The 15,375-nt window shown below is 39.7% G+C and overlaps 1 protein-coding gene across 3 annotated transcripts in view; it reads right to left on the bottom strand.

Annotated features, from left to right (window-relative positions):
- PCSK2 (proprotein convertase subtilisin/kexin type 2) overlaps positions 1-15,375 on the bottom strand; it is a 256,935-nt gene that overhangs the window by 207,518 nt on the left and 34,042 nt on the right. For 2 of the 3 annotated variants that reach the window (XM_023217814.2, XM_023217813.3), the window contains one exon: positions 15,066-15,170. The exons of the other annotated variant lie outside the window; for it this stretch is intronic. In XM_023217814.2, coding sequence (XP_023073582.1) covers positions 15,066-15,170 — 105 coding nt within the window. The remainder of the gene's footprint in view (positions 1-15,065; positions 15,171-15,375) is intronic. 3 annotated transcript variants of the gene reach the window in all.

A 15,375-nucleotide genomic window follows, 5' to 3' on the forward strand; every position in this document is an offset into this window, starting at 1 on the left:
AACAATAATAGCCAAATAAACAACACTGATTAAAACACAATATGACTGCACTGTAGACTGCTGGGGTGTAGTGTCTCGGGGTTCATTTTAATGTGCTCTATGCCATGACTCAGTTCTCCACCACTCATCCCCTCTACCCCGGTGGGAAAATTTGTTTGTCTTCTTGTTATCTATTGCTGCATAATAAATGACACCATACATTAATGGCTTAAAACAATCAGTTTATTTGGCTCAAGATTTTTTGGGTCAGGAATTCAGGAAAGACATGACTGGGTAGTTTGTCTCCAGGTAGCAGCAGTTAGGACTGGGGCTAAAAGATCCACTTCTGAGATGGCTTCTTCACTCATAGGTCTGGTTTCTTGGTGCTCCTTGCCCTCTCTTTCTCCCCATGGTATATCAATCTCTCCACCTGGCTTGGCCTACTCACAGCACGGCATTCTCAGGGTAGTTACACTTCTTAAGCTTCCAAGAGGAAGGAGTGGAAGCTACCAGGTCGGGTAGGGGCTGGCTATGCCCAGAATCGGCCCAGTATCACTCCCATCATGTTCTACCAGATACAATGTTACAGAGCCTTCACATGGGTGAAGAAATAGACTCTACCTATTGATAGAGGAGGAGCCAGGTCCTATTGTAGAAGGTCACACATGATGAGAGAGATTGTTCCAATCAGGAAACATCTTTTTTCCAATGGTTTTCCAATAGAAGCATCCCAGGGTATATCCCACCCTTTCTCAATAGCCAGAGACTGAATGGTAGTATTGTTGCCAATACAGTTATAAACATGAGTGCTGAACTTATAGGAAAGTCTCAACCCCAAGGATCACCCAGAAGAATAGAATATGGGCTTTTATTCACATGTTTATTATTGTTTTGAATAAAAAATACACTATGCAAGGGACTTCTACTGCTCCCCAAATCCAGTTTGTCTGTCCTTCCTGAGCACATGGGAGAACCACTTCTTAACTTCTTTTCATTAAGACATTCATTGTGCCTAGTTCTGGCTAATGGGTGGTGAGCAGAGTGGTATGTAACATTTTCAAGCTAAGGCATTTACAAGTGGGTAGAGCTTATTACACTTTCACTTCCTCTTTCTCTTCCAGTGTCCTGGAAGCCATGTGCTAGGATAGTGGCATTTCAAGATGGTGAAACTTTCAACAGCATTATATTAATCAAAGACTCTATCCAACTCATGCTGGACTTGTGACTTGTAGCACAGCGAAAAGGAAACATTTGTATATTAAACCATTGGGAGTTAAAAGTTAATTTGTTACTGCAGTATAACCTAGTTTATCCTAATATCTTCATTATTCACAACTGTTCTGGTAGAAAATCCAAGGACTCCAGCAGAACACAGTTTAAAGAACTCTGTTTTAATTCACACCCATGTTTTTCATGGAGTAGGGGCAGGCAAGGAAAATAAGTAGAGAACAAAGAAGACGCAAAAGGAGTAGATGACACTATCACCTTTTCTGCTTTGGCAAAGTTATAAATTATTTGTGAAATTAACATGTACTTTCAAAGAGGGAGTCATACTTCTAGCTTTGAAGTCTTAGGCATGTATTGGCAGACATTTGCACTTTCTTTGTAATTCCATGATAGGGATTAAAAATTAAGGCAATTTATTTCCAGAGATTTGGACTTTCATTGTTATTTAATGGTAAAGATGATAAAATGAAGACAATTAGTGAAGGTTAAATGACTTGCCCATGTCACATGAATAAGTGTTAGAATAATTATTTTGGAAGCACTGATAGAAGTTCAATGATAGTTAATATTTCAGCTGTGGAAAATATGATCCTTAGCTGAATTAGTCTATGTCTGAGATATTTTGACTTACTCATTTAAAGGAAATCACTTTATTAAGTTTTATAAAAATTTGGTTTGGTCTACACTTGAGTGCCACCTGGCACCCTTGAAATTAACAATTACCCATTGATTTTTGGTTCTGTAATTAAAATTTTCATGATAAAACATCAATCAGTAGCAGGTGTGTGGACAAGTTATCAGCAGAAATCAAATTGCCTCAAGGGACTGGATTGAAAACATGTTGGTCTGGTAATTTTGGTCACGTGAATGACCAAATTAGATTGTTCCATGGCAAATAAACTGATTTCTCAGAGAGCCATATACACACACAAATCAACCAGATTCAGAGTGATGGAGTTAAGCCACATAAACACAGTCTTCAAATAGCCTCCCTGGTGAGACACTGTTTTTTCACTTAACTTGAATGATTTTTTGGAACTTTGGGTGTTTGAGAATTTCCTTTTAATATGGGGCCAGTGTGAAACACTCCTTAGAGTCTATATTAATAGATTCATATCACCCTGGACAAAGGGTTCTGAACTTTGTCATTTTTCTTCATACTATTTAACTTTTTTGTTAAGAACTGTTGAAGATACTGATGCTGATCAAAATCATAGATGACAAGAAGGTGGGAAGGAGACTGAATTCAAATCTAATAAAATCTTGACAGGTCAGAATGAACTCTAATATGATGAAAATTCAAAAAATAAATCCTTTTTAAAGGTTCCTTGTTTTAGAACCAATACCTTGATCCTTCAAGGATGGTTTATGAGTGTATTTTAGAAGAACCTAGAAATTTTAGCCAATTGTAGGGTCACCATTAATCAATGTCAGATCTTATGACTTCCAAAAAATGCTAAAATGATTTTAAGATGTGCTAATAGAAGAATAGCTTTTAAAATATGGGAGATATGGGAAGTAGGCACGCAATACAACTCTGAAATCATCAGAGCAGACCTGGATATTATAGTGTATTGTTCTCCAGTAATGTTCAGAGAGGTGTAATCAGGAAGGCATGGGAAAAGAAGTGCCAAATTCGATGAAAACATCCGAAAGATCTGAAAGAACCAAGAATGCTTACTCCAGGAAGGTCCAGGGGGCATGATAACTATTTTCAAATGTTTGAAGCGTTCTCACATGGAAGATAGATTAATTTGGCCTCAGAAAGGAGAATGTGGATTATGAATTAAAGCTACAAGGAAGTAGCTTTGGGATTCCCTTAAGGAAGAACTTTTATGTGGACTACCTCGGCAAATAGTGAAGTCAAGGACTAGTCATAGAGGTGTTCTACCAGGGGTCATCCTGTCCTGTGTTGTAGAGTAGGGACTGCAAAATGGTAGTGCATGGAAAAATTTGTTCTGCTGATGTATTTTCTTTAGATTGGACAGTGTGTTAAAAAATTTTAATTTAATCACTCAGATTTTTTTAAAAGATAAAAGAATATGAAGATTGGTAGTTGCTACTTTTCTTCAAAAATTGCAGATGTGGCAACCATGGGCTTTCAATATTGGAGGTAACAGTCAGCTGAGAATAAGAATCTGCTTCCTCCTTTTAAGAGGGTGTGTACACTCAGGTTCACCACAGTCCCCACCACTCTCTTTTGTGTTCCTCACATAGAGGAGAAGATCATTCTGCCGTTTATTCTCTTGCTTGAGTAGCTGTTTTGCTTACACCTGACCCCCCTCAATTTGTAATTTATTTGCGTGGCCTGTCTAGGCATCCAGCTTGTTAACCCTGTTGGACACACTGATTGACTAGGCTGAAGAATCGAACTTGTTTATTGATCAGAGGTTTTCAAACATTATTTTTTATTTTAAGGACCCCCACTCCTTCACACCCATGATACCAGTGAAATCTTAAATCAAATCCCAATTTCTAAAACATGATAGAGGAGCTATTATCTTTGAAGTGGATGAATAACCTCTACCTCATCATCTAATATTTCCCCCAAGACAAGAAATGGAATTTCAGGGTTCTGTTGAACTGGTTTGAACAGCACAGGATTTGAAATTGTCTCCTATAAGATGAGGATACCAACATATAAATGCTAGTTCTTGCAAACACTTTAGAGCATTGGTGAAAGAAAAAGCCCTGTTTCTCAGATGAAAAGGAAGACATGTAAAGGAAGGATCACAAACTGGTTAGAATTGCTGGGTTTTTAGTCTTGGCTTTGATATTAACCAGTTGGACAGGCTTCAGGTTTGTCCCTGGAATCTCAGATTTAGGACCTAACAGGGCATTTTAAAGACTAACTAGTCCACACTCCTCATTGTATAGACAAGAGAACTGAAGACTGGGGGAAACAATGGTTTGTTCAAGGAGAGCACAGTTAATTGGTGTCAGTGTAAGTACTGAAACTCAAGAATGACCTCAAATTGGACTCTCTCTATCATGTTCCTTTTCTCCCTGATAGACAATTATTTGGGTCTCTTTCCACACAATAGGTTTTAATTGCTTTGCTTTGCTTCTGTTGGGAGAAGGAACTTTCTTATGTTGATTCTCTAAGGTGTCCTTAAAAACTAACACCCATTAAACTATTCTTTATTTGGGGTGGACTGCTCTCCCTTTTCAGGAGAAATGAAAAATGGAAAATTGTTTTGTCTTACCTGTTTTCTCTCAGGCAATAAGTTCTTTACTGCTAAATGGGACATGCTCATCGTAGACAAGATGAAAACACAACGTTTTCGGTACAGATAATGGCAAACCAATTAGATAAACTCTAACAATTGGGTTGTTATTCAGACATGAATCTCTTTGCCTAACTGCTGTTTACTCATTTCTAGACCTGGCTGTACTGTTATCCTCTCCTGAACCCATAAGGCTTTGAAATTACTGGAAATGGCAGGAATTCAATTCCACTCATTTTCAAAATTCCCTTGGTTTAGCTTTAAGAGCGTGAAACCTGTTTATAGATGGAGATGCGATCACAAACATGTCAATAGGAATCAAAAAGGGAAAATAGCTAAACCAGTTTTAAAATACCCAGAGAGAGTTCTAAAGAGTATTTAAAAAATGTTTTTTTGAGGCATCTCCAACTTCAAACCACTTTTGCCTCACAAAACATTATCTTAGAAATATTCAGTAGCTAGATAGACATACGATTACAGCTGTTCAATTATGTCACCATTAAGGAACTGTATAGTCTCCTAAAGCTAAATATTGAATAAAATTTATTCTGAAGCAGAGGTTTGAGGAGTGAGAAATTATATTCTAGAAAGATTTTTGAATTTTAACGGGAAATTCTTTTAAAAACTCTATCTTTCTGAAATCTATGAAAATGTGATCAGAATTAAATCAACCACAACTTAGATTTTTATTTTCCTTAACTGGAGGGTAAGGTTTTTTCTTTTTGGTTTACAGTCAAACATGATCTTTCTCGTGGCTTTTATAGTTTCTTAAAATTAAAAAGAGATTCCCAATTCAGGTTCTTCCCTTGCCATGTCAAACAGAGGCTGTTCCCTGGTAACTTCACCTTACAGCTTACAGAATGAGGTCCTGGCTCTGAATTAGTGCCTAGTAGGGATTTCAGGATTAAGAGCTAGATTCTCATCATTCTGAGTCAAATGTGACCCTCTGCTGCTTTAAAACACACTACCTAGCCCAGATACACCAGTATCCAGTTGAAACAAAATTCATGACACCATTTTAATTTCATAAGTTCATGTGTGAACCATGTATTTCAGTACCCATTGAGAAAGCATTTGAAAAATAGATCAGAGAGGGGAAAAGTGAAGAAACATTCATACCTCTAATAAGAAATAATTATAGGGATGACCAATTTACTATGGTAAAATGTAGACGAGCTAGAACACAATGACTAAGTTGGTGTTCTCTTGATCTCTGATCCTGTTTCTAGATTACTTGCTGCTTTTCTGCCTCCTTTGCTCGTCCCCAGTTATCTCCTTGACTTCTAAATCTTAGAGTACCTTAGGGCTCAGTCCCACAAATCTTCTCTTCTATAACTACACTCATTTTGTAGGTAAGCTCAACTAGTTTCCTGGCATTGAACGCTGACAATATGTGGATGCCTCTCAATTTTTATCTCCAACTCTGACCTCTCTTCTAGATCCTTAAGTCCATCTGTTCATTTCACATCATCTCCACTTGGTTACTTAATACAAATCTCAAATGTTAACGTGCTTAAAATTAAACTCTTAATTCCCTGACCACTCCCCATCAACCTGCTTCTCTCACCATCTTGTCCATATGCATAAATGCCATTTCATTCTATGGTAACGCAGGCCAACAACTTAGGAGTCACCTTTGCCTTCTCGCTTCCTCTTCCATTCCTCATCTAATCCATCAGGAAATGCATCAACAAATTTGAAGACTCTACCTTCAACATACTCCCAGATCTGATTTGTTTCTCACTGCCTCCATCACTTCTACCCTGGCCTATGCTACTGGCCTTTCTCTTCTGGAATATTGCAATCACCTTGCACGGATCTCTCTAGTCCAACTGTCTCTCATCCACACCTCCACACCATTGTCTATTATTTGCCCATAGGCAGAGAAGCCACATCTAATTCAGAGTCAATTCAAAGTTCTTTACCTGGCTTATTATGTCATCCATGGTCTTGCTTTCTTTTTCCTCTCTGACCTCATCTCCTTCCCCACTGTCCTTGGCTCATTCCTTTGCAGCTTTACTGGCATTCTTGCTGTTCCTGGAACACAGCAGGTGTGTCCTGGATTCCAGGCGTTTTCCCTTGGTGGTTCCTCTGTCTGGAGTGCCCTTTCTTCAGATATCCACATGGATACCTTCCTCATCTCCTTCAGGTCTATATTTAAATGCCACTTTCCCAGACTAGCCAACCCTGGATGCTTTTTATATAATAGAAGCACCCCTCTATGGCTCTCCCTCTTCCCATACTCTGCTCTACTCATTATCAGAGCATTTTGACCACTAGTTATACAATTGTTTGGTCATCTGTTTTTTGTTTCTCTCCTTCATCACCACTAGCATACAAGCCCGCTGGGAGGAAAGCTATGTCTTGTTCACTGTTATATTTCAGTATGCAGAGGAGAGCCCAGTATATAGTCTGGGCTCAGTAACGATTTGCTGAATGAATGCTGGTTTGCTAACCAACAACTAGATAAGAGAGTTACGTTGTGAATTTAATAAGCATATACATAAAATCATTTTTAGAAGATATAATAGAGGCATTTTGGATATATAAATGCATTTCCTTTGCATCTTGGGGAAGATTGGGGAGGGAATCAGGTGAGGCAGATCAGGAGAATTTTGCCCTTCAAACATCTAAGATTTTCCCAGGAAGTCCTAAAGGTTTGCTAGCCCACGATTAGAGATTCTTCACCTTGTGAATTGTAAAGATGATACAGAGCCACCAATTTTCTCCATGTTAACTTTTCTCTACACCAAGGCTTGTTAGAATTCTACCAAAGAGAGTTAAAACTCCCAAGAGATCTCTGGCTTTGCTAGCATGATGCCTCCCAGAGAGTTCCCGCTTTTCCTTTAGGAAGCATGACAGCACGAACGGTATCCATCATTTAAAAATGAACATCTAGAAAAAAACAGCATCTAGAAAAAAACCAGGCTTACTCATTAGCAGCTTTCCCTGTGCCTTTCTGTAGCTGTAGTAAATAATTCTCCCCTGTTCCCCACAAATAGTTAATTATAGCACTAGCAGCAGCTCTTTGAGGCGGGAAGCCAGGCATATCTGCAATGCCCAGAGGAGATGCTGGAAGTCCTCCCTGCCGCATTCTGAAAGCAGAGGATTAGAACAGATGAATTTTTCCCACAGGTTGGGGCATCCATGAAGACACCTCTGCCCTGCTTCTTATGTGTACCTCTCCCATTGCATGTCTCCTTTTCCTGATGCTGTCAAGTAACTCTCAACATACATCACTCATGAATGGTTTACACCTGCTGACCTCTTGGCATGTTATCTAAACAATTAATTTGGCCACAGATGGGAGGCTAAGTCAGAAACTGCTTTACTTGGGTCTCTTGGCTTCACTATTTGGGTTCAAAATATGGTCGAGCTCACGTGCCTACAGATTCATGTTTTCCCCTCTTAGTTCAATGCAATCTCTGGAAAAGGGCAGCAGGGGTGGGTGGGAAGTGGACTGTGCAGGGACAGCTCCTGATCTGGGAAGCCATGTCCACTCTTTCAGAAAGGTCAAAGATCAGGCAGAACTTTGATTATTTTGCTGACCTTAAGAAAGGGAGATTTTTCTGTTTATCTGAGTGATTCTGGTGAAGCCTGTAAAAACCGAAGGGGAAGAGTCTGAGAGATGAGAAATGCAAGGAAGATTTGATAACTTGAAATTTGATAACTTGATGGCTTGAAGATGAAGGGAGCCACAAGAAAAGAAAGGCAAGCGACCCTAAGAGCAGAGCATAAACTTGGCCAACAGCAAGGAAACGGGGACCTCAGTCCTGCAACCCCAAGGAACCAAATTCTGCTGATAGCGTGAAGGAGCCTGGAGTGAATTCTTCCATAGAGGCTTCAGATAGGAAAGTGCCCAGTCTGGCTAATACCTTGATTGAAGCCCACTGAGACCCTAACCAGAGAATCCAGCCATGCTGTACTAGATTTATAGAAATGCTGAGATAATACCTTCATGTTCTTTTAAGGTGCTTTGTTTGTGGTAATTTGTTTTGCAGTAATTGAAAAGTAAGGCACAGTGACAAATGCATCACCTGTTTTATGGCATTTGATCTGGAGACCCTTTGATCATGTGGACTAATTCTTGTCCTATTTAGTAGATGAGGAAGCTGAGTCATCAACGGTTAGATACTAACCTGTGTAAGGCCACACTGCAGACAGGGGCAGAGAAGAAATCACGTGATGACTGTCCGACTTTAGGGCTGTTCCCCTACACCAGGAACTCTCACGCTCAGCACTATTCACATTTGGGGCCAGATAATTATTTGTTGTGGTGCTGTCTTGTGCCTTCAGGATATTTAGTGGCATCCCTGGCCTTGACTCACTAGATGCCAGTAACACCCCCCACCCCCACCCATTGTGACAATCTAAACTGTCACTACACATTGCCAAATGTTCCGTAGGGACAAAATTGTGCCCCATTGAGAACCACTGTCCTATGCATGAAGCCTCATTATATCCTTACTTCAGGAGAAAATGTGTGCTCCCAGGTCTGGTTGTAAACTGGCATTTTTTTTTTTTTTTTTAACATCTCCAGAAGTGCCAGCAACTGCCTGAGCTCTTCCTAAGGGCAATGCAGGGAACAATGCCATGTTCCTCCACTGACCTGTCACCAAGCCAGGAAAGGTGAACTAATGAGGTCAGAGTGGAACCGAGTGAGGATCATGGAGTACAGCACACCCAAACACACTCCTCCAAGGTGGTAAGCTCCTTCAAGGGATGGATGTGTATACTTCATTTTCATGCTCCTAAATGTATTTGGGGATGATCCGTGCTTGGAACTGGCTCCCAGAAAATGCCTCTTGAATCAAATGTGAGTTTACAGACAAGTTGAATGAAGCGGGCATGGCAGGTGTAACGAAAACTGTGGTGCACTCCCCAGATTTCCTCTTTAGTGCCCTTACACATTTCCTCCAGCTGCTAAATGTGGCTCAGTTTCTTTCACTGAGAATTGCCTTTGGTAGCAGGAGGTAATTTACCTAAGACTATGTTTCCTTCGAGGGAGTGCCCATGCCAATAACTGGTCATTATGGGGGCACAAAAGCCTGATCCCTTTGCCTCACACTGGGGTGACTCTGAAGGGCCACCCCTGTTTCTAAGTTTCCTGTAAAACTGACTGAGGCCCCTGTAGCAAGCACATTTGCTCAGCTTCTCCCTTTGCCCAATGTTCTCTTCCTTGCTCTCCAAGAAGTCTCTGGCACACAACTCTGCATCTCAGAGTCTGTTTCTGGGAAATCCAAAATGAGGACCCCATCTTTGTTAAATTTTTCCTAGAAGAATCACACTTTAGGGAGTGAATTCTAAAGCGTGCAAAGTGGAACTTATGCATGGTTAAAATTAATTTAACTGATTTTGTGTCTCAATACATCACAAGTGTGGAATTTCCCTTTCACAATGGAACCTGGTCGTGTCCCGTTGTTCTCACAGCTGATGAAGAAGTCAGCTTGCGTTAGGAAATATTTTGTCTCAAAAGCATTATCTTTAAATGCTACAGGCTCTCCCCCAGAAAGGTGAAATGATTCCACTTTGAGGGTCACCAGGGAACCAAGGCCAACTGTATACTCAGTTGCCTTCAGTTCAAGACCACTCCAGGGCATAAGTAAATTGAGCAGAATAGTGAGCTCAAGTGCCACCTTTTGTATTTCCCTCTTCTTTTTCACTTTTCCATTTACAGCTGAGCTCACTGAATTCACATAAGTGACATGAACTTAGGATGTAACTTCACTTCTTTTCACCACAGTATTTTTAATTGAGAAAATTCCGGGACTAATTAGTGCAAACAATTGTTTAAAGAACGACAAGTTCATAAGCAATATCAACTCTCACTTAGCTTTTTACTTAAATCAGACTTCATATTGGGAGGAGTCATGAGTTTTATTTTCTTCCTATCAATTATAGCTGCGTGGCCCCAGGGAAGTCACCTTCTCTCCTCTGGGTCTATTTTGCCTCAGTGGTAAAATTGTATTTTAATGCTTCAAGGTCAAGGGCTGAATCAATGTTTCCTTAAGACTCTTCCTGCTCTATAATTCTCAGAGTGAGACTATCTCAGAGAAAAAAAAGAAAGAAAGAAAGAAAGAAAAAAAAAAGTAAACAGGCTTTCCAAAAGGTAACAGCATTTTCCCTTCTCTTCCCTTTTAATTTATAATATGTAATCAAATAGTTAACTACTATAAATGAAAGGAAATAACACTTTGGCCACAATACACACAAATCGTATAAATCATGTCCAGTTAATTTTAAAGAATAGGAAACTTTTCTTTTGCTCCAGTGGTATTATGAGATTTCTGAAGTGATTATATGACCCAGTGAAGCTAACTTTTGTGGGTTATTGGCAGTATCCTGAAAATTCGACAATCGTATTCAAGAATAAACCCTTAAAGAACAAATATAGATCACAACCAGACCGTGTGGCTGCCTTCTATGGTTATTAAACATGTGGATACATTTGGATAAGAAAGAAGCTAGAAAGATACAGCTTCCAAATATAGAATACAAAGGAAATATCATCCATTCTTTGAGATGAGAGAAGCAAGGAAAGTTTTTATTGGACTGATAGAAGTTTCTGACTTGTAAAACTGAAACATGTTTAAAAACGACTGAGGAATAATTGTGTGGTCTAATAAAATTGCCTAGTAAAGGAAATAAATGTTTTTAATTCTCCAATCAAATATAACCTCTCTCAAGAAATGAATTTCAGCTTTTTTAAAATAAAATTATTTTGCTTCCATAAGACTGGTGTGTGTTACTCATAGAATGATGAGTCCTTCATGTTTTAAAAATATATTTCACTTTAATATTCTATTTCAGATGTACAAGTATGGTTTGACAGAGCTGGGAAGCAAATATTATCTTAAATAAATCCACTCTTCAGAAGCTTTTCCAGTACTTGTGGAATTTATGAGGTTTTGATATGTTGACCAGGGACTGAAGATAGGTTTGGCTTTAAGATTTTTTGGTATTGTTCTAGCTAATGTTTAACAAATCTTACAGAGCTTTTGGGCATAACATATTTGTTTTTGACCCTGATGTTGAGAAGGTATTTTTAGTTTTATTATTTCATTCCAGTGTTGAATTGATTTATTACCTCTTCAAATTATTTCGTTATCAAAATCTTCCAGACACATTGTCCTGCTTTGGTGCCTGTACCACGCCTGTGAATGTGATTAGGAAGAAGGCAGATTGGGCTTTGGAAATTAAGAACTGGTTCTTCATGGGATTCTTTGTGATAAAACTTGAGTAATGAAACAGTCATTGGTTTCTGTTACCCACAATTAAAAATGTATGTAAAAGAGGCACTAGGGAAAAGACTGTATAGTACTTTTATTTCCTAATGGAGACACATTTTGGGATAGGGAGGAAAATATAAGATGAGAAAGGCAATATTATTCCATGGCTTAAAACCCTGAAGAAAAAATAATAATCATTCATTCATTTGACATGCTCAGTCATTTCCTCAGTATCTAGTATATGCTCAGAACTGCACTGTGCAAAGATATTACAGAAATAAACAAGACACAATTTTTGCTTTTTAGCATCTAAATGATGATACTCAGCAGTCAGCTAACCTTTTAGCAGGAAGAATTGGAAAGAGAAGAGAACATCTTTAACACAGTCTACATCAGAATCTGTTTTCCCAGCTATTGTCTGCATATTTGATGAACAAAGATGAACGTATGGAAAGTAGCACTTTAGCTCTTTCTAGTCTTTTTTTTTTTTTTTTTTTTTTTTTTTCTGCTTACCTTTAAACTTAAAAATTAGTTGTTACATGAGAGACAAGCATCGTTGAAATTTCTGGTCTGAAGTCAAAAAAAGCCAAAAACTAACTATCTTGGGTTTCTACCTTTTTCTTTTTTATTTCTTGGGTTGATAGCAGAGCTTGGAGCTCTTTGGTCAAAAAGCTACCTCAGTAGATGAAGCCCTGAAAGTGAGTAGCAGCTCAGACCAACCTCCCTGGGCTTTGTGTTCCTTACCACAAACCTGTAGACAGTGAGTGAGAGAGGCTGGGAAGTGGTGCAGGGACAGGAAGCAGAAGGAAGCTGGGGGTTGGGGCTGCAATCGTAGTTAAAGTTAGCAGTTCTAGGAGACAGTACATTTCAGGAAATGATGAAACAACTTACTCTTAAACTCTGCGTTTATAAAGCATAACTTGCAACATCTATATAAGACTTGAAAGCCTGGACTTCATTCTGGCTACTTGGTCCTTCTCCTTTTCTTTCTATACTTTCATTTACTTTTCTTTTTGCAACCTGTTTGAATGTGTTTGAGAACCCCCAAACTGGGGTATTCCTACATTAGACTTGTTTACCCTTTGGTTTAACATCTATAAATCCACAAGGCAGAATCTTTAGTTTACTATTCTTGCACTGTTCACAGTCAACGATTTTTGTTTCAGAATAGTTGCCACTCTATTTTTCTATCAGCAGATGCCAAAATTAGACAACCACAAGAACATCTTGCAGGAAAGACTCAGACCTTAATCTAATATTTTGGAAAAAGGCAGTCATCGTTAGCAGTTTTTTTTTTCGTTTTGCAAAGAATTACGAGATTTTTGTGCTTCCTAGAATGAGTTTATTATTGACAACATCCCCAACATTTAAACTTGATGACAAGATAGAGAAAAGGTATAGGAAACTCGATCTTCTTTAGTTTCTCTGCCACTTTCTGTTGGTCTTCATGGGCAGGGCAGATGGTTACAACTACCAGATAGAGGCATTTGACTACCAGGACCCTTATAATAGTTAATGAAGGGGAAATAGACACCCTTTTTGGTGATAATAGATAATATTTTGAGGAGAAAGACAAATGATCAGAATCGCCAGTGCCTGATCTCCTCTTTTTATTATTACCCAATCAGTCCCATTTTCTATTTAAAAAATGTCACTGTACACTTCAAGAATCAGCATTTCAGAGATCATATGTGCTAGAATGGGAAAAGCTCAGGCCAGTGGTGCTAAATAGTCTCTCTGACCTGTGACTTTTGAGTTCTACTGTGCCTCAGTTCTCTTTCCCAGCGCAAGCCTTTTAAGTATCCCTTTCCTTCTGCCCCCAGTTTATATGTTTCTGAGTAATCTTGGAGCAATGCTTTTAATCATGGAAGAAGAGAAGCCAATGAGACTTTTAAGAAAATATATAACTAAAAGGAAAACAATTGGCCATAAATGGCAAGGTTACAGCATAGGGCTGAAGTGTAGGGAAGACCAATGTCACGGTGCACCAGAGTAATCTTTGTCTACTGGTGCCCACCTTGGGTTCAGGACAAGATCCCTGTCCATATGGCTGCCCAAGGGCATCCCCAGGCAATATATTGGTATAGCCAAGGCCAAGGTTGTTAACACACAGAATAGAGAGCTTCTCCCTTATGTCCTGGTGCCAGCTTCTATGACAGATCCTTTAAGAATAGTTGGCATTGGCTGGCAGCACAGGCAGCTTAATTGTTACTGCAAAAGTGAAGTGGCTTCCTAGAGCAGAAAGTCCTCTTTAGGGAAGGTGGGAACTCTTGAGAAGTTAAAGAAAAAATTGCCTGTGGCCTGTCATTTGGCAATCTGCTGAGAGACTGTTTTATCTGAATTCCTAATTGAAGCCCAAATTAAACCCAGAGAAATGTTCACGTGAAAAGCCCCACAAGAATGAGTTTTCAGATTCTATCAGCTCAAAAGAAATCTCCTGTGAAAATCCTTAACTCAAACATCTGACACACCTTTCATCAGCTGGTCCCTGAGAGTCCTGAGGAAGAAGTTACACTGCCTTCAATGTACAGAAAGCAACTTCTCTGAGTTATTGCATACTTTCCTTCTTAGTGATTCATGTAATAGAAATCAGAATCTACGCAATTTGATGAGTGTGTAGGTATGGGGGATGGTGGAAAATATGATTACTAAAGGTCCTATTCTGAAAGGCAAGAAGTGGGAACACTGGAAGAGAAGCCACTTTGTTGCTAAGATGATATGTTTGATTGGGGGAAAGTTGAATCTGAGCCATCAGAGGAAGTAGGAAATGGAACCTGGAGTCCAAGAGTAAGGTAAAGATTGAAGATTAAAATAATGTGAGTGATGAATATCAAGTAGACAGCTGAGACATGAAGGTAAATTAGATCAGTGCTAGAAAATACAGGATAAGAAGAAAGGCTGAGATAGTCTTATGGTCACAGTCATGCATGGATACTGAGAAGTCCACTGCCTGCTGTGAGCTGCTCACTCACTGGCTCCCTCATTCTTTCCTTTCACAACATGGGGCATGGCAACCTCTTCTGAGCATGTGGATTCACCAGTAGAAACCTTCCGTAAAATGACTTATTAAACTGCTTGGTGTCTTCCCATCCATCACAGGCCAAAACATGTTCCCAGGCAACCCAAGTCCTCACTCAGTAATAACTCAGGAGAAGATAGCCAGTAAAAGCGTGGTATCCCAAAATCCTCTTCCTCCAGCCATACAAAAGGGCCTGTGATTATTTATTATGCACAGATAGAGGAACAGAGAGTCCCTGGTATGACTCTGCAAAGCATCCATTTGCCCTGTTATAGTACAATAAGTGCCTTTACTTCAAAATCCCTGGCCAGCCCCTCCACACCTCCTCAGTGGGCTCAGCTGTGGCAGCAGAGATTGGAAGGCAGGCTTCTGGGGAACACTCACCCTGGGGTCTCTCTCCAGCTGCTGCTTGTGGTGTAGGCTGCGTCTTCTCTTGGCCTTTGCAAGGCCATTGTGATAAAAGTGGTACAGACCTTCAGCAAAGGGAAGCTGTGGAGAGTCAAGCAGACACAGGCATAGTTAGCTTCTGGGGTTGGCCCAGGGAGAGGGGCACCAAAGCTGGGGCTGCTTGCCAGGGCTCCCTGGGGCAGGGAAGTATTCAAGAAAACCACTGGCAAACCTCTTGTCAGACCTGGTTCTCTATTTTCCTATCAATGTCCTCCTTCCCTTCTCCTTGCCTTTGTTCATGTGGTAT

This window comes from Piliocolobus tephrosceles, chromosome 20, assembly GCF_002776525.5.
Source record: "Piliocolobus tephrosceles isolate RC106 chromosome 20, ASM277652v3, whole genome shotgun sequence".
NCBI lineage: Eukaryota > Metazoa > Chordata > Mammalia > Primates > Cercopithecidae > Piliocolobus > Piliocolobus tephrosceles.